The sequence below is a fragment of the Nannospalax galili genome, unplaced genomic scaffold, assembly GCF_000622305.1.
Source record: "Nannospalax galili isolate Female #2095 unplaced genomic scaffold, S.galili_v1.0 scaffold809, whole genome shotgun sequence".
Taxonomy (NCBI): Eukaryota; Metazoa; Chordata; class Mammalia; order Rodentia; family Spalacidae; genus Nannospalax; species Nannospalax galili.
In genome coordinates, this window is record NW_008360015.1 from 917,246 (window position 1) to 939,556 (window position 22,311).

General features: G+C 44.5%; 2 protein-coding genes across 4 annotated transcripts in view; one reads left to right on the top strand and one right to left on the bottom strand.

Moving 5' to 3' along the window:
- Positions 1 to 2,498, top strand: part of LOC103726449 (radial spoke head 10 homolog B) — a 64,347-nt gene extending 61,849 nt beyond the window's left edge. For all 3 annotated transcript variants that reach the window (XM_029559139.1, XM_029559137.1, XM_029559138.1), the window contains one exon: positions 2,252 to 2,498. In XM_029559139.1, the coding sequence (XP_029414999.1) occupies positions 2,252 to 2,429 (178 nt within the window). In that variant the 3' untranslated portion in view covers positions 2,430 to 2,498. The remainder of the gene's footprint in view (positions 1 to 2,251) is intronic.
- A 4,694-nt stretch (positions 2,499 to 7,192) lies between these two features.
- The window catches only part of Ccz1 (CCZ1 homolog, vacuolar protein trafficking and biogenesis associated), a 33,340-nt gene continuing 18,221 nt past the window's right edge, over positions 7,193 to 22,311 (bottom strand). The window contains exons 9-15 of the mRNA XM_008824016.3: positions 21,740 to 21,801; positions 21,351 to 21,462; positions 15,467 to 15,500; positions 14,730 to 14,847; positions 10,842 to 11,000; positions 10,314 to 10,441; positions 7,193 to 7,544 (exon numbers count right to left, since the gene is read on the bottom strand). Coding sequence (XP_008822238.1) covers positions 7,489 to 7,544; positions 10,314 to 10,441; positions 10,842 to 11,000; positions 14,730 to 14,847; positions 15,467 to 15,500; positions 21,351 to 21,462; positions 21,740 to 21,801 — 669 coding nt within the window. The 3' untranslated portion in view covers positions 7,193 to 7,488. The remainder of the gene's footprint in view (positions 7,545 to 10,313; positions 10,442 to 10,841; positions 11,001 to 14,729; positions 14,848 to 15,466; positions 15,501 to 21,350; positions 21,463 to 21,739; positions 21,802 to 22,311) is intronic.

The following is a 22,311-nucleotide window of genomic DNA, read 5'->3' on the forward strand; positions in this document are numbered from 1 at the left end:
ATGATGTCTGGGTATGGTAGCACACACCTTTAATCCCAATACTCAGGAGGCAGAGGCAGGCAGATTTCTGGGATGGAGGCCAGCCTGGTCTACATAGTGAGTTCCAGGCCAGCTGGGACCACAGGAAGACCCTGTCTCAAAGCAAAACAAAGCAAAAAGTTAGGGGCTGGAGAGATGGCTACTCTTGCAGGGAACTTGGGTTTGGTCCCCCGTACACACATGGCAGCTAACCATCTGTAACTCCACTTCCAGGGATCTGATGCCCTTTCCTATGCATGTACTGGTACATTTAACATACATGCAGGTAACACATATACACATAAAATAAAAATAATAAATAGAAAATTAAAAAACTCACACATTATATATATGCACAACCCAGCAGTCAGGAGGCTGAGGCAGGAGGATTGCCACCAGACCAGCCTAGGCTACGTAATGAATTCAAGGCCAGCCTGGGCTATATAGCAAAACCCTGCCTCAAAACAAAAACAAAGGAAAGAAAAATATGTGTTTTGTATGCTGATAACTGTGGCTGGGGTCCCAGAGAGCTTTGCTCCGGGCTGGTTGCCTGAGGAACCAACCATGCTGGCAGGCACTTTCAGTGGAGACTGGGCACTGGAGATTGAGTTCAGTTGCTAATGGTCAATGATTTAGTTGAAACAGCCATGCCTACACAATGGTACCGCCATAGAACTGCTCAATGGTGCATGGTGTTTGGAGTTCTTAGGTTGGTGATGGGGAAGTGGTATTCCCCAAGCTCTGTAAGGAAGAAGCCCTGTGCTTGTGGACCCTTATCTTCTTCTGGATGGTCATTTATATTCTTTATAATACCCTTTCATAAGTGTTTTCTTGGGGCTGGGGAGATGGCTCGGTCTGTAAAGAGCTTACCACACAAGGACATGTGTTGGATCCCCAACACCCACATAAAACCATGGAGCAGTAGTTAGCACCTGTAATCCCAGCCCTGGGGAGGTGGAGACAAGAATACCCCTGGGGCTTGCTGATCAGCCAGCCTACTTAAACTGGGGAGCCCCAGGTCCCAATGGAAGACCCTGTCTCAAAAAATAAGGTGGATGGCTCCTGAGGAATGACACTCAGTGTTGACCTCTGGCCTCCACATGTACACATATGTACCTGTGCATACACACATGCACAGACACAAACACATACACGTTTACCACTCTAGTAAATTACTGAACCTGAGGAGGGGGTCACAGCACTTGTGATTCATAGCCACTAAGTCAAGTAGAGTGGACCCAGATTTGTCACTGGCATCAGGAGAGCGTGGCCTTGTGGGACTGATTCCCTTCCAGGGCCTGTGCTGACCCCAGGCAGACAGCCTCAGAGCTGAGCCATTTGGTAGAGGAGGGGAGAAACCTGCTTGCTTTCTACCAGAAGTTTTGTGGGAATCATGTGCTCACTTGTGGGATACCGGCTCCTCTTAGGTGTCTACGTAGGGAATGCCTGTATCCTGAGACTTAACACCAAGAAGTGATGGGGAAGTGCTGGCTGAGGGCACAGGCACTAGGGCTAGACTGGGTCCAAGCCACCCACTTGACACCTGCCTCACTGTGCAGGGTCCTACAGGTAAGTGCAGGTAACACCTCACAGCACTGCTGTGGCAACGAAAAGAGCCTATGGTTGTGAGAACACAGAGCTTAGGATATAGTTAGCATGCAGCAACACCACACTTACCTTTTAAGTCACATTGAGGCAGGCCTAGCAAAGAAACCTGCCCTTGGTCATATGAAACAGCCCCTAGAGCACAGGAGACATGAGGTCCTCTGAAGGCCGTTTACTAGCTTCTTGGTTGCCAGAGACAAGTGGTTCCCAGATCACAGTAAATACCTGGAGATTTTTACCTGGAATGGTCTAGATACAGCAATTGACACTTATTTATAAGCACTGCTGAAACATGGGTGTGGATGACATCCATGAGAAACAATATCAAAACTGGTTTCATGGCTGGAGAGATGGCACAGAGGTTAAGAACACTGGCTGCTCTTACACAGGACCTGAGTTTGGTTCCCAGCACCCACACTGGGCAGCTTACAATCACCTGTAACTCCAGCTCCAGGGGATCTGACGCCCTCTTCCGGCCTCCATGGGCACTGCACTTATACTTACATATAACCACGCACAGACACACATACATATACACAAAATCAAAAAATAAAAATAAATCTTTTTAAAAATCTGGTTTCATATTCTTACAGAAAAAAATTAGCTAAGTTCCCATTTTGCTTTTGAGGTTAAGCATCCTCCAAGAGGAAGAGGCCAAGAGACAAGACTTTGATGTTGACATTACTGTGTTCAAGGAGTCGCTGGACGTCCCATCCTCACTACCACTCACACCAAGCCCTCCTAAAGAGGACTTGGCTCTGACCCAGACCAGCAAGGCCAGCTCTGGCAAGAAGAAGAAGAAGTGACGCACTCAGTGTCTCAGTTGAGCTGCAAGGATGCAGATGTAAATGCTCAAACATGAGTTTTGTGACAAATGTCCCACGAATAAAATTTGCAATCAGCTTCTGATTTTAGCCTTCTGAGATACTTCTCTTGGCCAACTGTGTCAGGTTTTTATATGGCTGCATTTGCAAAACAAAACTGAACAAGTGTGTAGGCATTCACCTTCTAACGAATTTGTGCTAAATGTTTTGTTTTTTTTAATTGAAGTTAGCTGGGCATGGTGGCATATCCCAGCATACAGGAGAAACCCTACAGGTTCAAGCCCAGCCTGGGCTACATAGGGAGACCCAGGCTAGCCAGGGGGACAAAGTGAGACCCTGTCTCAAAAAATATAAACGGGTTGAAGAGGTGGCTCAGCAGCTAAGAGTACTTGCTGTTCTTGCAGAGGACCCAAGTTCAGTTCCCAGCACTCACATAGCAGCTAACAACAGATTGTAATTCCAGCTCCAGGGGATCCAATGCCCTCTTCTGGCCTCTGAGGGCAGAAGGGTACATATACGCACAAACACACATACATATAACTAAATCTTTTTAAAAAGATGTGGAGCCAACGTTCATTTAGGTGAGTCAATGAATACTTTTTGTTGGATCACTTGGGATGGAGCCCAAGGCCTCAGGCATGCTATACAAGCATGCTACCCAAGCCTACTTTTAGTCTTTGTCAGAAAGTTAATAATACATGTTAGATATTAAGGGGAACCACCAAAAGAATAAAAATGCAACGTAAAGCTTCCACACTAGCAGGAGGAATACGGAAAAACATCAGTCCAGCAGAGAGCTGGGTTGGGGCACAAAGACAACCAAAGAAAGACAGTAAAAAGAAAACACCAGAGACAGTGCAAAAAAAATGTATATATGCCAGTTGCCACCAAAGTAATCAGGTTTTTAAAAAAGATTTATTTTATGTGTTATGTATGTGTATATGCACATGAGTGCAGTGCCCTCAGAGGCCAGAGAGGGCATCAGATCCCCTGGAGGTGGAGTTACAGGCAGTTGTGAGCTGCCTGATGTGGGTACTGGGAAGTAAACTTGGGTCATCTGGAAGAACAGTAAGTATATGGAGTTTGAAACCACCAGAAAAAGACCACCAGACCCAATTCAAATTTTAATTGGTTAAATTTATTAGGGCTATAGCCATCTGAGGTCCCTTAGTCAGATTCAGGACCCACATCCCTGAGGGGAGGGTGAAACTAACTTATAAAGTCAAAACCATAAATACCATAAGAATTTCATCACACCTGGTCCAGAGTAGGGTCACAACAGCCCAAGTTAACAGGTAAGCAAACTACAGAAGCCAAAACAAGCTTTTGTAAGTCCTTCTCTTAACAGATGTATAGAGATCTTGGCAGTAAGGAACTTTCTGATTACTATTGTTATTTAGGCTTCTTGGCTATGCAAGAAACACAGCTTCAGTGTCTGGGAGTTGACCAAGGTCAGCTACTCCAAAGAAAGCACACTTCTAAGGGGATGCAACTAAGTTCAGGCACTTGACCTTGAAGCTGGCTGTTTTTTCTAGCCTTTGAAGTTTAAAGTAGCTTCTTTATACAAAATGAGTAAAATGAAGTTACTTTGGCTATACAATTTGGGGATTCCATTTGGGGCCATTACAGAGCTCTCTCTCCAGCCCTTCAAAGTAAAAAGATTAAACTTGCTCTCTCTTTTGCCTCTGCAAAACAAACCCAGAGATAACCAAATTGCACTAAAAAAACAAAAATCCAAAGTTTTTGAGACAGGGTCTCACAACATAGCATAGGCTGGCCTCAAACCTGCAATCCTAACCTGTCTTCCGTGTGCTGGGATTACAGGTATTCATCACAATGCCTGGCTTCACCATCACTCTGTAAGAGATATGTCTTAAAACCACAGAGGATGACAGTATATGTGTGCAAGATGAATCTACATCATGCTGACGGAAATAGCAATTGGGATTACAGACAGAATTTAAAGCAGGCATCTGTATCACAAAAATAAAGATATTGGGGGAGGGGCTTGGGAGATGGCTCAGTTGGTAAAGTGCCTGCTATGAAAGCATGAGGACCTGAGTTTAGATACCCAGCACCCACATATCCCAGCACTGGGGGGTGTTGTGTAGTAATGTCCTTCAAAACATTGGGGGGAAGTTCATTAAGACAGATTGCTCTTTTGTTGTTTTTTGAGACAGGGTCTCACTATAAAGTCAGCTGGCCTCAAACTAGCTATGTAGACTAGGCTGGCCTGGAAGTCACAGAGACTGCCTGCTCTACCTCCTGAGTGCTGGGATTAAAAGCAAGCACCACCACAGCTAAAACATAGATTGTTCTAAGCAGAAAAAGACACTCCATCCTGCAGAGAAGCTCCTTAAGCTCAGGAAGCCAACAATTCAATAGCTTCAGGAAGTCCTGAAACTGACCAGGCCCCTCCCTCCCAAGCTTATATAAAGCCCCAGGACTATAGTGAGATACTGGCACAAGTGGAACTGCCTGGAAAGGATACTTTCCACCTGTTGCAGGCTGTGCAGTAAGTGTGCAAAAGGTTTCCTGCTTTCTTTAGCTGTGACTCATGCTGGGATGGGCTTTAGGGATTGCAGTTGGCTTTGAATCATTTCTGCTCCTATAAAACTCATTGGTGTACCAAGTTGGACTTGGGTGGTAGCCTTTCTTTTGTCTGTTGTCCTTATCTGGGATGAGTAGACATTTGTTCACATCTCCCCAGGAAGTGTCAAAACTCGGAGATAGAGACAGGAGGGTCCCCAGGGGCTTGCTGGCCAGCCAGTCTGGCCTAACCAGCAAGCTCCAGATTCAATGACACATCCTGTCTGAAAAATAAGGTGGAGGACCAGCAAGATAGTTCCGTATGTAAAAGCACCTGCTTCTAAACCTGACAAGCTGAATTCGATCCCTGGGACCCACATGGTGAAGAGAACTGACTCCTGCAAGCTGTCTTTTGACCTCCACACACACCTTGGCCCATGTGTACCCACACACATACATACACACATGTACACAATAAGTAAATGAAATTAAAAAAAAACACATAAGGCAGAGAGAACTAAAGGAAAACACCTGAGACCTACCTCTTGCCTCCACCTAAGTGCACACGTGAGTGCACCCATATACAACATGTGTACGCACATGCATACACCTTACTTGTGGAAGGAGTTCCTTGGGGATCAGGAAGGAGAACAAAGAAAAGACAGTGTGGTCTAATCAGTGTCAATGCACGCATGCTCAGACTTGCTACATTCCTGTAGTCTTCATGTCACAACCCTGTAGCCTTAGAGCATCCAGTCATAATATGTGTCACCACGTAAGGGAGACAGAGGGGCTAGAATGATATAAAAGGCTGAGCTCTGCTGCGCCGCTGCTTAGACTCTGGACAGGAATCCTCAAAGTGCCAGCACAAATAACCTGCTTCCTACAAGTAGACTGTCTGGTCCCTCCACAAAGTACCTGCAACACATTCATGTGCAAAGACACACATGCATATAACACACACACACACACACACACACACACACACACACACACACATACACACACACACACACGGTGGAAAGCAACAGAAAATACCTCATATTGACCCCTGGTCTCCACACTTGCACACACATGAACACACACATGCATACACCACACACACATACAATTTAAGATAACTGAAAAGGAGTGAAGACCCAAAGGTACTATTACACAAACACATCTACACATTGCTCTGCAAAGCTGACAGCCACCAGAGAAACAGGAACTCAGCTAAAAGTTTGAACTAATGCATAGGCTGTAGATGCAGACTACAAGAATAAAAGCTGATAGAAACGAAAAATCTTAACAATTCCAAATCACACATCAGGCCGGACATGATGGCACACCTTTAATCACAGCACTGAGGAGGCAGAGGCGGTGGATCTCTGTGCGATGGAGGCCAGCCTGGTCTATATAGTGAGTTCCAGGCCAGCTGGGGCTACAGGGAGACACTGTTTCCAAAACAAAACAAAACTACCAAATGACACATCACAGATCATGAAAACCCAACCATGAAGTCTTCAAGGAACTCAATACTGAAGTCTTTGGTTTTTCAATAAAGTGGGGAACCAAAATCACAATCAAATTACTAATGTACAGGCAGAGAAAAACATAATGGAAACTGTGTATTATTTAGGCCCAAAGAACAATTAAAATACCACAAACTGACAAAGCCATTTCCTCTTCTCTAGTGTAATAGACTCAAGGAGGTTAAGATGAGGAAGCTGAAGAAAGTCACTCTGGGGGCTGGGGGAAACACCATGATTTGCAGACCAGTTAGCTAATTTTCACCCAGACCCCCAGGCTGCCCAGATCACCAAAAACTAGGTTAAGTAAAATTTAATAAGAACTCACCTCAGCTGTTGGATACTGGGAGGTATGGCCCCTGGGGAGGGCCTTGTGACAGTGAGGACCCTTTCCACCACAGAGTGCTGTCATCAAGCTCTTTGCATTAGGTGAGATCTGAATAGTGGCAGTACTCAGATAAACTCAGTTACATCAGTGCCATCCCGTTGGGGTCTCATAAATGGGTAGAGTCCCCCCCCCGCCCCCCCAAACTCTGAGCTCTTCAAGGTAAGTGCTGGAAACTGAACTCTGTTTCTCTGCAAGATCAAACAAGAGCAAATGCTCTTAACTATTGAGCCATCTCTTCAACGCCGGACCATAACTTTTTAAGCCCCCACTGGCCAGTGTAGTGAAATAACCAACAGAAGACTCAAACACAAACCAAGAATTTTTAAAAACTTTAACAATTTATTAGTCTTATTTTCCAGTAAAATATTCACATGATGTCAAAAGAATGGAATGACAGATACAGCTGACTACCTTTAATTAATCCCACATAAATATTTAAAATCTAAAAACCTCAGGATCATCAGACTGAGTAGAAATTTGATTTTTCAAAGCAAGTATTGCTTTACTATTGTCATTAATCCAGTCAACAATATGACCAATAACTTGCAATGGTAAATAGAAGGTTTGCAGAGTTTTTTTTTTTTTTTAAGAGATGTTTCTGGTGAGCCATTAGTCAATCCAAGAAGAAGATGTTATTGAACTGTGTGGCACAGAGTTTCTTTACCTCCTCTGCAGAAAGAACAGGAAACAGTGTGTTAAAGAAAACAGCTTCTTACTCTACAGGTTGCAGTGTGTATGAGTGCCGTAAGTTCTTTGGGAATAAACTTAGGAAATAAGTAGTGTCTACATTAACTTTGACCTGAAATTTCAGAAGCATACCAAAAAAAAAGCTAACAGAGTGGGGAAGCACCTCACAAATGCATGAGAGCACACCGCTTCTCTGGGCTTGAGAGAGCTATAACCTGGCGTGAGGGGTGCCTCAGCCGCCCACTGGTCAGACTTAGAGGAAGGTGGTGGTGTAGCACAAAGCTCGCTACAACCTCCAGATGTAGACTGAGCACATCACAGAGGTGTGACCTGGATTCACTAAATTCCCATTTTATTTTAACTTTTGTAGTGCTAAGGATGGAACCCAGAATGCTAGGCAAATGCTGTACCACTGAGCTGTACTCCCTGTCCTAAACTCCCATGTTTATGGCTGACATGCACTAATGATTTTAATGTACACAAATACTAATACAAGAGTTAATATAAAGATTTTAAATCTGGGCATGGTGATGCAGGTCTGTAATCACACTTAGGAGCAAGAGCCAGGAAAACACTTGCAAGTTCAAGGCCAGCCTGGTCTACATAGAACTTTTTAGGCCACTTAGGGTTATGTAGGAAGACCCTGCCTCAAAAAAAACAAAAAACAAAAAACAAAAACAAAAACAAAGACCAAAAAACAACCTAACAAAAACAAGAAAAGCTATGCTAGATGCACTTGCAGACACTGTGGCCCTTCCTTCATGGCTGCTTATGGGGACATCTCCCCTACCTGCACTGTTGTTTGCTCCAGTTTACAGCAGACCGGCAGAGGCCCAACCCAGGGAAGAGGGTGCCACCCTTTCCTAGGGTAACACTCATCAGGACCCCATAAGGAGCCACTGGGTCCCATGGTGCAGAGGAAAGGTGGGAAGGGGAAAATGAAGTCTGTGTTCTGCCTGTGCAGCTGCTGAGGGCTGGTGAATCCGGCAGTGCTACACAGAGAAACATGTTCTCACCACAGCATATGGAAAGGATGCTTTTATAAAAAGCGTGCAGAGCCCAGGGTTGTCTTGGTTTCTTTTTTAGCATTGTAGAAAATAATTTTTTTTTAGGCACTGTTAGGTTTCCTGTGCCACAGGAGAGAGAAAAACATAAAATAGGGGTAACTGCTTAAATCTCTGCAGTTAAGAGCACTGGCTGCTCTTGCAGAGGACCTGGGTTCGGTTCCCAGCACCCACATGGTGGGTCACAACCATCTGTAACTCCAGTTCCAGGGGATCTGCCACCCTCTTCTGGCCTTCACAGATAATGCACAGCACAGTGCATTTAGATACATGCAGGTAAAACATTCCTACACATAAGTAAAAAATAAAAAAATCTTAACAGTCATGACCTGCTCTGTTTTCTCTGTTTTATGGGGTTTTGTTTTTCTTTTTCCTCCCCCTCCTCTTCACAGTATTGGAGACCAATCAGGTTTGTATGGGCACAAGGCAGGCCTGCTACCCCTGAGCTACATCCTTAACACCTCTCCCTAACATTTTTTTTTTCTCAACTTTTGGGACACAGATTTTCTAAGTTGCCCAGGCAGGTCTTGAACTTTGGATCCTCCTCTTGAGTAGCTGGGATGACAGCCTGCGCCACCCAGCCAGAGTTGGTTTGTTCTTTTGAAATACGTTCCTACTACTGTGACTGCAGGTGGTCTTGAACTTCTGCTTCTCCTACCTAGACCTCTCGAGTGCAGGGATTACAGGCCAATGCCACCACATCTGGTTCTATCATGCTTTTTCTTTACTTTTCTTGAGACAAGGTCACACTGTGGACCCAGCTGGCCTGGAACTTGCTAGGTAGACTAGGCTGACCTTCAACTTACAGAGATGCACCTTCCTCTGCCTCCTGAGTGCTGAGATTAAAAGCATGTGCCTCCATGCCTGGCCTGTATTTTTGCCTTTTGTTACTTACTTACTTTTGTGTATGTGTGTAAGCCATTTGCATGTGGGTGCTCAAAGAACTGGTTGTAAGCTACCTGATATGGGTGCTGGGGAACCAAACATAGATCCTCTGCAAGAGGTTCCTATTTACTTTTTTTTAAATGTGTGTTTTGTATGGATGTTTATAAATGCACTCATGTGTGCAATGGCCACAGAGGTCAGAAGAGGGCATCAGATCCCCGAAACTAGAATTATAGATGGTTAGCTATCATGTGGGTGCTGGAAACCAAACCCAAGTCCTCTGTAAGAGCAGCCAATACTCTTAGGCACTGAGCCATCTCTCCAGCCCATTTACTTAAAAAAAAAAAAACAACAACAACAACAAAAAAAAAACTTTTATTTTCACATTTTATGTATTTATTTTGCACGTGTATGTGTGTATGTGAGCATATGCCACAGAACACACGTGGGAGGCAGAGAACAGCTTTTGAGAGTTGGTTCTTTTATTCTACCATGTGGGTCCTGGGACTTCAACTCAAATCATGAGTTGAGTTGGTAGCAGGTACCTTTACCCTACTGAGCCATTTTTCAGACCCTATTTACTTGTCTTGAGACAGAATCTCACAGCTCAGGCTGGCTTCAAGCTCACTATGTAGCTGAGGATGATCCTGAACTCCTGACCCTTCTGCTTCAGCCTCCTGAGTGCTGGGAGCACAGACACGCACCACCATGCCTGCCTTCTATCATGTTTCTCAATACAACGAAAGGACAGTTTTGAACACTACTGGCACTAAATTCTACCTAAGTAGCAAATCCTACTTACCATTGACTTCAATCAGGTTTGCATTTTTCTGATTCAAAATCACATAGAGCTCCCGCTGATCAGACTTCTTCCCAACAACCCAATAATCACTCATGGCTTTCACGATGATTTCTTCATCTTCATCCGCTCTGTAAGAAAGTTTCAAATGAAGTAGCTTGTTAGGTACACAGCTAGTCTGTTAGGAGAAAAAAAATTAATACAAGAAACAGGCACTGAATGGTCTTTATGGAATTCAGGCCACAACGTGGGAGTGAAAGCCAACTCTGGTCTTGGGGTCTAGAGTGGCACACACGGAGGGGGGACGGGGTAGCAAGCCTCAGTCCCTTTGCAAGGGCTCTGGGTCACTTGGATACAAAGAAAATTCCCTAGCTGGGTGTGGTGACAAATGCCTCCAAAGGCTTGAGTCCAAGGATGGCCTAGGCTACAGAAGGAGCCCTGTCTAAACAAACAACATAAAAAATACATACAATGTCTTTAAAATTTATCCTCTGAAAGGCAACACCTACTTTGAGAAGCTGCTAGAATTACCTGGTAAAATCACTGTTGATGTCACCTAGAATCTTCATTAGATCTGGATGGACGGACGTGAGTGACACACTGGGCGTCTTCCTCATGTGGATTGTGCTTTTCTCTGCCAAATTCATATGGTTGAAGTAGATGAACTTAAACTGTGGTTCTTTTTCAGACCTGTAAAAGCAGGTCATTGAGATGCTAACAGCCTGAAGGAATAATTATCCAAACCACATGGCCACATGGTGGAAACTTTAAAACTGTATGAAGGTCAGCCTGGGATACAAGGGACCGTATCTCAGACGACAAACAAACAAACAAACAAACCCCAAAGAACCTCATGAACACAAAAGTCATCAACTAAAACTGTATGGCAGGGTCAGCAAGATGGTTCAGAGGGAAAAGGCACCCACCACCAAGCCTAAAGACCTGAGTTCAAATCTCAGGACCCACATAGTGAAAATAGAGAACCAACTCCTACAAGCTGCTCCCCTCACACACACAATAAATAAATACATGAATAAATGAATAAATAAAATTAAGCTATGTGACAAAGGCCTTGTATTTTCAAAGGCTCGACCTTCAAATCAAGAATCAGTTAGTTAGCTGTAACTGACACTGCACTCAACAATAACTTATCTGCTACCCAATATGATAAAATTTTCCAGAAGCTGGATTACTTTTTAAATACCAAAAATATTTTAACCACTATATGACTTTCTACATAAAAGCCTAGTATTGTCCATAAAATCTAAGATACTTCCTACCTGTTCTGGTGGTGAAAGTCTGCCACTCCTGACTAGGAGGATGATCTCATTTACTACCTGTGCAGGGTGCTGGGAAATGACCCCTGTGCACCATGTAAATGAACTAGTCATGTGACCAAAGATCACCTTGTCAGTAACAAAGGTCTGTATTCAATGAAAGTCATGTTAAGATCTGTTAGCCTCCTCTATGGAAGAGGATGAGACACACCTTTTGCTCTCCTAAACTGATGGGGCAGTGCCACTATGCCCCTACCCCAGTCATGGCCTGTGAACTTCCCAGGGCACTTATGGACAGCTGGCTGCACAGCTCATGGGGTGCCCCTTTCACTACCCTCTCCTGTGCCCCCTCTCAAGTCGAGGGGCCTGAGCACGGTCTGCCACTGAGGCTTAGCAGCCTTCTGTGCTTACTTGGAATAGCCCCATTCTGGAGGGTGAGGTGCTGAAAATCCAACCTCTGGACAAGTGGGTTACTACTGAAATTCTTTACATCTAGGCAAATATAGAATGTGGTGATTCAGTTTCTAGGAAAATGAAAATAAAATGTTTATAAAAATTGGGATATTTCTTAGTAGGTTCATAAAACTAACAGGTATAATTACAAGAAAAGATGACTGGAAAGATGAAATGTTTTAAAGATGCTTGGAAAGAGTTGCAATTTAACTGGGACAGGGGAGATAGCTCCAGTGGTTAAGAGCACTGACTGCTCTTGTAGAGGACCCAGGCTCAGTTCCCAGAATGCACATGGTGGCTAACAACTGTCCGTAACTCTAGTTCCAGGGGATTCAGTGCCATCTTCTGGTCTTGCAGGCATTGCATACATGTGGTGCACTTAGATACATGCAGGCAAAATACACATACATAAATAAATATATTTATAAATATTTATGTTAATAAATCTTTAGAAAAATATAAATAAATAAATGGCTGGATAAATGCATAATAATTAGATGTAAACTTCCAATTACTAGAACTTTAGAATTTTAGTTGCTTGTCTAACTACAAACATTCTCTGGCTTCTATCTTTTGCCCATTTATAACTCTTTTCTGTACAAATGCTTTAGGAAGTTAAGACAAGGGCAGCGGAGATGGCTCAGTGGTTAAGAAAGCTTGCTGCTCGTGCAGGGGACCTGAATTCAATTCCCAACACATACTGAGCAGCTCACCACCACTTGTGACTCTAGTTCCAGGCAATCTAACAGCCTCCTCATGTCTATCAGGGAACCCATACACATGAACAACACATACACATAAATAAAAATACACATACATATAAATAAAAATAAAGCCTTTTTTAAAAACTAGAAAGGGGCTGGGGCATAGCTTAGTTGGTAGGGTGCTTGCCTAGCATGCGGGAAGCCCTTGGTTCCATCTCCAGCATTGCACAAACTGGGCATGGTGGTGTACACCTGTAATCTCAACACACAGGAGGTGGGGGCAGGAGGATCAAGAGTTCAAGGCCATCCTCAGCTACATAGGCCTGTACTACATGAGATCCTGCCTCACAAAGAACAACAAAAAAAAGGGGGGGGGGGACTCAACATCTATACTGAACATGCATTTTATTTGTCTTGGGTATCTGCAGATCTGGATATCTACTGGGTGTCCTGGAGCCAAACTTTGCTCCCCGCCCCCACCACTGTAAGGTATACACTGGTGTGTGGGGATCTCCCAAGAATAAATGGCATTCATTTTGCTGAGTTGGAGTTTTTAATGTTTAAGAATGAGATGTATAAGACTCTTCCCAGACTTCGAAGGCATGCCAAGGGAAGGTACTGTGAGCACTGAAGCCATGTGGAAAACTGGCAGAGCTACTCCTGTGGGCTCAAATGGCTGCGTGGGGCAGAAATTACAATGGCTTCACTTGTTCTGGCTGCCTCTGAGATGGCTACAGTGGCCAAGCAGGTGTGAGATTTCTGGATAAATGTGATTCTGGGCTGTTCTTTTCCTTTTTTATTGGTGTGTATACCTCTTCACATGTATAGAGGTCAGAGGCTGACACTCGGTGTCTTCCTCAGTTACTCTCCACTCTATTAAAAATGATTTTACATTTGTTTGTTTGTTTGTTTATTTAGTGGGTATATTCACGCATATGCAACAGTTTATGTATGGAGGTCAGAGGACAACTTGCAGGACTCAGTTCTTTCAAGACTTCTACTATGTGGATTGGAGAGATGGAATTTAAGATTAAATACGCCAGTATCTACTGAGCCATCTCACAGTTGGAACTCAGGTCCTCGTGCTTGCACAGCCAGTGCTTTTGTGGCTGGCTATTCCTCCAGCCATGGCTGTTCCTTTCATCCAGCCTAACCAAAGGTAAAAATTAAATTCTAAGTTGAGAAACCTGGGTATCATAAAAGGAAATGGATGAGCACCATACTGAGGCTCTTTCTCCTTACTCCTCCCTAGTTAGAAGAGGGGTGCACCTGGGAGTACAGGTCCATGTGTCCCTGGAACCCTTGTTGGTCCCTGCCCAGTCACAGCACAGCTGCAACGCAGCGGGTCTTCACGTATGCCAGGCAGGCATTCCATCAACTGAGCTACGGCCCAGGACCCCAACTCCATTTTTTCTTGAGATGGGATCTCATGTAACAGACTACTGAGCTATGTCCCCAGCGCCCCCCCGCCACCTGCCACTTTATCTAACGGTTCTATTTAATCCTGAGAAAAAAGGAACAGTGTTCTAAGGAAGACAACAGAGAAGCTGAGTCTCCTGAAGCTGACAGGCTCCATGGGGCCGCACACGGGATGGCCCACACGGGGTTATAGCACATGGGGTGCCCCACATGGGGTGAAGCATGGCCCTTCCACTTGTCACATTTCCACACACCAGAAGGCAAAGTGCCTCGGGCTATGCAAGGCAACATCATCTGGCACACCCCACCCCACAGATTCATGCTACTAGCCCAAGGAGAGCCAAGGGGAGGTGCTGATAGGAGACCTGGCCCCCACCATCTTGGGACACAGAATCGTCAGTGCAGTACTTGGGAAACTCTGAGAGGCACCCAGCAGCAGAGCGTTGCTTTCGAGATTCTGGGAAAACACTGTGGTGTTAAGACCATTCTCACTCTTAAGTAAAAGCTACTGTCATTTGCCTGTGAGCAGAGAGCATTTGAGAGTACACATGAAGCAGAGCACAAACCCAGATATTCTCTTGTTGATGTTAAACTGCTCACAGATGTCAGATGCCAGGACAGTGAGCTGGGGCCCAACGATGCTGTCCAGTCTGCGGCAAAAATCCAATGTCAGCTGCATGGAGGCTGGTGAGAATTTAAGAAACGCCATTCAGTGTTACAATGCTTGGTGTCAACAGGTCACTATCATTTTACTTTTCAATATTTATAGTATTCCGCTGAAAATTTACTAATCGATGAAATGAGATAAAGATAATTAGGAAATCAAACAAATCATCAGATCCCCCTTCCCTCCCAAACTGAAGAGAAATAGGAAAGTTCGAGTTAGTTATATTTAACATGAAAAAGTCTTTCCTCTGTGAGGGGTGGCAAACTGGCTGCCTGCCCTGGGCAGACCTAAGATGGTTAATTATCAGTATAAGACATGTGACATAGTACTTAGAGTCATGGACTAATTCTTCTCAAATACACCTCATTTACTCCTGAGTCCTGTATAGACACCAGTGCCATCCCACCGCAGCTGTAGACACTGAGAGGTGCCTGTGTCCTACCACTGACCAGTGGGAAGGCCAAAACTTTAAAATATTAGCAGGGGTCAGTGAAGGTGGCAGGCATCCCCAAGGGGGAGCAGTACTTCAAGTAGCCTCTCCACAACTTGCGACAACATACTGATCATTTAAGAACAGGGCTCAGCAAGCTGCAGAGAACTGACCCAGTCAGGCTGCAGACACGGGCAGGCACCTACCATCAATCATAAAGCACACGGCTGCACTCATGGCCTGCGGGGAGACAAACCAGAGGTTACAACTGGTACAAAGAGGAGGTTAATGCTGTAAGCAAACGTGGTGATCTTGCTTAAGTCTTGATTTCAAGAACTCAACTGTAAACGATGTTTTTTCATCAATTAAGAGTGATCTGGAGGCAGACTGGACAGTGGCTGCTAGTAAGGAGGGAAGACTTGATGGTGGCAAGCTATGGAACATGTCCTCATCACTTAGGGACACAAGTGAAGTGACATGATTTAAAATGCTCTTGAAACAAAATGATGCAGATGGGACAGAGGCAAACTTGGCACCTTTGAGTTCAGCTCTATGGTGTACGCCTGGGGCTTGCCTGTTCTAGTCTTTCTGTGTATACTTGACAATTTCATTAATCTAACTGAAAAGCAACCACATGCTGCTGTCATCTTGCCTCCCTTTATTCTGACAACCACAGTTGACATTACCGAGTAACAGCAACCGAGACCATAAATAAAACCAAAAACGCCAGGTATGGTGATACATGCTGGCACTCGGGGTAGAGGCAGGAGGATCAGGAGTTCAAGGTCATCCTCAGCTACATAGCAAGTTCCAGGCCAGCCTGGGCTACATGAGACCCTGTCTTAAAAAAACAAACTAAACAAAAACAAACAAAACCCAAAATGCTGAAATTTAGCACAGCAAAGTACAATATTACATAAGGTCTCACAGGGACAGGGATAGTCTTCAAAATGACAAATGAATCAAAATGAAGACAGATCTAAAACTAATAATCTAACCTTCCATCTGAAGATCCTGGGAGAAAAGCAGGAATGAACTCTGAGGCAAACAAAGGGTGAAATAGTACCATTCAGAGAGGAGTCACATAGACATAAGCAAAAGCAACTGGTGCTCAGTGAAGAACAGGCCAGAAACCAGAAAGCGAGGGAGAAGAGTCTGACCACCACACTATGGGCTCTATGGGACAAGGAGTCTGAAGTAATATACAGTTAAACACCATGAAAAGTGTACAACAACAGCAAACCAATGCATAGAATTCAAAAGTTCCTTAGAAAGACCAACTACTAAAATTGTCTCCAGAAGAAACAGAAAAACAAGTCTATAACAAGACACTAATAATTTTTAAACTTCTCACACAGAAACACTCATATGCAGATGGCTCTACTAAGAATTAACACTAATCCTTCATAGTCTTCCAAAAACTAGGAGAAAAACTCCCAAATTCATTCTGGGGTCTGCAACAACCCTGACACCTAAGCCAGACAATAAAATTTCAACCAAAGGAAAGCAGAGGTAGATCCTTCACAGCCCTTCAGTGTCAGCAGAACTGGGGAGGAAGGTCAGCCGCTCGGAGACCAGCTGAGACCATCCGAGACTCAGAGCCCCCTGGAGGGCACCATGGCACTCTCCCCTCACCACCACAGAGGTAGGCCTGTGCTGTCTGCAATGCTCCAGCCTAGGGACTGCTGCCCATGCCTCTTCCCTGGAGGGGAGAGGGGGTTATATGCATGTGTGTAGATGCATGCATCTGTGCAGAGACCAGAGGAGGGCATCAGACATCCTCTATCACTGCCCACCTTATTCCTTTGAAGCAGGATTTTTCCTTGAATATGGAGCTCACATTTTTTCAGCGAAGCTGGCAGTCAGCAAGCCCTAAGCACTCCTCCTGTCTCTGCTCCCCAGAGCTGGGGTTACAGGTGTGCATGAGATTAGTCTAGCTTGTCACATGGGTGCTGAGATCTGAACTCAGGTCCTCCTGCTTGCCTAGCAAGCACTCTTAACCACTGAGCCATCTCTTCATCCCTGGTCTGATATTTATCCACACAGCATTTTTACTGTAACAAGTTACACCGGTGAGCATAAAGGCTTTTCTGAGCCTGCTAGTTCCATAAACTACTACTCTGTACGTAGTCTTAGGGACTCCCTCAAGAAAGCAGCTGCTGTCCAAAATGAAGACCACCTTGGGGACTCCTGAACTTTGCAGTTCAAGGCCACCGAATCGACCCTTGACCACCGTAAATGGATGACATATAATGGTTTATCAACTGCATGCCAATAAAGCTGCTAAGGAATCCACTTAACACAATGCCATTATCACACTTGAAGCTGCTCTGACTCTTAAAGTGGAAATCCAGTAAGCACACTGCCCCAGGCTCACTGAGAGCTCAGTCTTGTCCCCAGCACTCAAAAGACTAACTGGACAGACAAAAGACTTTTCCCTACTCCAATGACTGCTTTAAAATATGCCTCATTTCAATTAGGTTTGCTTTGGGCCACATCTTCTTGTTTGTTTTCCTGAACTCCCCACTTCCTTGATACCTTACCACACCCCACATTTCATTGCTCTCATGCATGTTTTGTGAGTTAACATTCCTATAATCCAGAGCATCAGAGCCCAAAAGCCCTCTTCCTGCTCCACTGCAGAGCATCTGAGGGGTTGGGTTCCCTCATGAGGAGCCGTCATCTGGAGACTTCCTTTGTTGTTCTGGTCTGTGCTCCCAGCGGACCTCTGCACTGGTCCACTTTCTCAGGGCTGCCACTCCACTGCCATGTAGGAACAGGTGCAACCTGTGTGTAGGTCTGTTTCTCTATTTCATCTGGGTTTGAGAAGGAAATCTACACTGTGGTTGGGATGCAGCTCAGTGGTACAGCACTTGCCTAATATGCACGAGGCCCTGAACCTGCTGCCTGGAACACACACACACACACACACACACACACACACACACACACACATAAAAATACATCTTTTAAAAAACAGTATTTTCTGGGTGGAAGAAAGAAGAGTGACTGCATAATCAGTAAGTTTTCTGTTTGGATGCTGAAAAATTTTGGAAAGAGATGGTGGTAATGGATGCACAATATTGTAAATATACTTAAAGTCACTGAATCATACACTTAAAAATGGCTAAAATTGGTGCTGGAGAGATGGCTCAGCAGTTAAGAACACTGGTTGTTCTTGCAGAAGACCTGGGTTTGAATCCCAGCACCCACATGGCAGCTAACAACTGTCTGTAACTCCAGTCCCAGGGGATCGAGAGCCTCTTCTGTCCTACGCAGGCACTTCATGACACGGGTGAACTTACCTACATACAGGCAACACACGCATACACAGAAAATAAAATTTTTTTAAATGGCTAAAATGGGGCCTGGAGAAATGGTTCAGCAGTTAAGAGTACTGGCTGCTCTTGTAGAGGGCCCAGGTTTGAGTCCCAGCACCACATGGAAGCTAACATGTCTGTAACTCCAGTATCAGGGAATCTGAGTTTCTTGGGCAATGCACAATACAGGTGCACTTACATACACGCAGGCAATACACGCATACACATAAAATTAAAAAAATAAATAAAATGTAAAAAAAAAAAAAGCATTTTTTTGAGACAGGGTCTCCCTGTAGCCCCAGCTGACCTGGAACTCACTATGTAGGCCAGGCTGGCCTCAAACTCACAGAGACCCTCCTGCCTCTGCCTCCCAAGTGCTGGGATTAAAGGCGTGCCCTACCACATCTGGTATCACAATATTAATTTTGAGAGACATTTTCAATGAAACCAAGTTTACTATATAACGTGGGGCTTTTGTTTGTTTTTGCTTTTGTTTTTTGAAATAGAATCTCACTCTGTATACTAGACTGGCCTCAAACTCATGACCTTCCTCCACTGACCCTTAGAGTGCCAAGATTATAGCTATGAGTCACTGTACTTGGCTACCTGGTCCCTTTGTACCACCCTGCTTCAACCTGATGCACACTTCTCCAATCAGTGAATATTAATTATTTGTTTTGTTTTTATGAGACAGGGTCTCCCTGTAGGCCAGCTGACCTGGAATTTGCTCTGTAGACCAGGCTGGACTTGATCTCACAGATATTTGCCTGCCTCTGCCTCCAGCAAAGGTGTATGCCACAATGCCAGGTCACACTGATGACTTTTAAAAGATTTATTTTTATTATTATTTGTGTGGGTGGGAGGTGGTGTCTATGTGCACGTGTGTGCAGGGGTCTACGGAGGGGAGAAGTGGGCACTGGATCCCCTGGAGTTGGAGTTACAGGCAGCTGTGCCACCCAATGTGGGTGCTGAGAAACAAACTCAAGTCCTCTGAAACAGCAGCAAGAACTCTTAACTGCTGAGTCGTCTCTTCAGTTCAGTGGTATACTAATTTTTAAATTCCTGTCTATTCCCAGAACCATTTTTCCCCTCTCAGGACCTGTAGCCTTCTTTTCTGATCATACTTAAGAATGAGAGAACCATGGGGCTGAAGAGATGGCTCAGCAGTTAAGAACACTGACTGTTCTTGCAGAAGACCTGGGTTCGAATCCCAGCACCCACATGGCAGCTAAAACTGTCTGCAACTCCAGTTCCAGGGGATCCAACAGCCTCTTCTGTCCTCTGAGGGCACTGCACGACACGGGTGCACTTACCTACATGCAGGCATAACACTCATACACGTAAAATAAAAATAATATTAAAAAAAAAATGAATGAGAGAACCAAAAGCTGCTGAGGGATAGAAGCTTTACGTGGCATACAGGATGAGAGAGTCAGTCAGGATGGGCAGACAGAACCTCTAAGGGAGAACTGGCCTGATTCTCAGGCACAGGTGCTCACTTCGGCCACGCTTGGTCTCTCTGGCTTGATCACTTTCTTTTAAATTGACTCTCAGTCTTCCCAGGGGCAGATGCTCAGTTGCAGGCCTGTCTGTGTGCTTTTGGAAGGGGAGGGACTAACTGGCTTATAAACAAGATTTCCCTTACTCCTCTTTCCAAGCCCCCTTCCCACTCCAGGTCCTCAGGTGGCCACCCCAGTCAGGAGCTTCTGTGCGTCTGAAGAGCAGGTGTCTCCTGCATCAGCCTTGTCTCCTCAGAGGCTAGCTGGAGCCTTCTCCACTCCCAGAACTCTCTTAGGAATCACTTTTAATCTTTGTATCTTCCTGACAGCAACAGGACTTCCTCACCCTTTGGCATCCCCTCCTGTTTTCTTAGGATATAATTTCAAAGCCTTTGAAAACATCTGCAGTTGCAGGTGTGAAAAAATAGGTGATCGGTCTTCTTTCCTGCACCACAAATGCATTAAAAAAAAAAAAAAAAAAAGGAGGCAGCAGCAGCCACCAGGTGTGGTGGTGCACACCTTTACATTCCAGCACTGGGGAGGCAGAGGCAGGCGGATCTCTGTGAGTTCAAAGCCAACCTGGTCTACATAGCAAGTTCCTGGCCAGCTGGAGCTACAAGGGGACCATGTCTCAAAAAACAAAACAAAGCACATACATAAATAATTATTAAATCTTTTACAAACAAAGAGAAAACTAACCAGGCATTGTGGCCGATACCTGTAGACCCAGGTACTAGGAGGCTGAGGGGGGGAAGATGATATGAGCCTAGGAGTTTAAGACCAGTCTTGGGAAACACAGAGAGGGCTCATTCCAAAATTAAAATAAGACTCAACCTAACATACCCACAGATTTTCACAAGACAGCATCCTGACAGAAACCAAATACTAGCCTTATGATTAGTCAGTCTACAACTTTAGAATTCAGAGCAAAAGCAGAATTCACTCAAGTGTAGCCACAGCACAGCACCAGAAGGCACTGACCTGGCAGGCAGCAGCACCTCACAGCCTTTAGGCTGTGGGCTCAAGGGACTTCAGATGCTCAAGCGTCCCCCTTAATCCATTAGCCTTTCCCTTGTGGCAAAATGGCTTGAAAGGGCTGAAAACAAACTTCCTCCTGAAGAAGAGCACCCATTTTGAGTTTTACAGTAACTACAGCTTGCAACATCTTTTCCAAGAAACAGTCAAGAGGTTTGCATTGGTACTGGTGTACACATGCAAAGGGAGGTTTACTTCAGTATCAATCTGTACACTGAGGGAAAAACAGTTGTTACCTTATAAACAATTAAATGGAGCTCTTCATAAGTGTCATCTGTATTTACAAAAATTTTGGGGAATCTGCATTTTGCTTCTGGATCATTAAGGTTCAAGGGTCCAGTAAGAAATCTTAAAAGTAAACACAGAGATGACTCAACTCAATGAGGTAAATTATAAACAGGATACATAAACAGAATACATTCCTACTCAATGGATAGCAAAGTTCTGTTGAAGTTAGATGCCAACTGGTAAACACTAAATCGGAATGTGATAACACCACAGTTTAGATTCACAGAAACAAGAGAATTTCCTTTCTGGTACAAAGGCAATTATATGTTCACACTTTTATCTTTACCAGAAAAGATAATAAAACCCAATATTGTAAACCAAACAACCAAAGTCCTACCTTCCGTAGTGTTGAAGATTTCCTGGCATTTCTGCCCTGATTGGGGAATCCCTTCCTGCCAACTGCAAACACATGGAATGTTGAGACCCATTAGATGCTTTACTTCCACAGGTTGACAAATAGCATTCCTATCCATCAGCTGGTCCCTGTCCATCAGCTGGTTCCATGCCATTTTGCTATATCACTCTCCCAATATACCCCTCCAGCAAGAAAAAAAAGGTAGATTACAAAAGTATGTGTAGATGGAGGGATTTTAACCAGGACTGCCATAACAGCTCCATCCAAGCCTAAGTCCCACAAACATTCAGTTCTTTCTGTGAGAACAGCTATGATTTCCCATGTGGCACAAGCTTCTTCATGTCATTTCATGCCACCCGATGGAGCCTGTCCTCTTCCCATTTCTTACATGTAGAAACCCAAGTTGACAGACGTGCAAACTGCAGCTTCTGAACAGCAAGGGCATACACCAGCACGTGGCCTATCTGAGGAAAAGTCTCTTTCCTCAGTCATGACATCAAACTTCCTCAAGGATTTGTATCTGTTACATATTCCTAGTTGATTTGGCTAAAAAT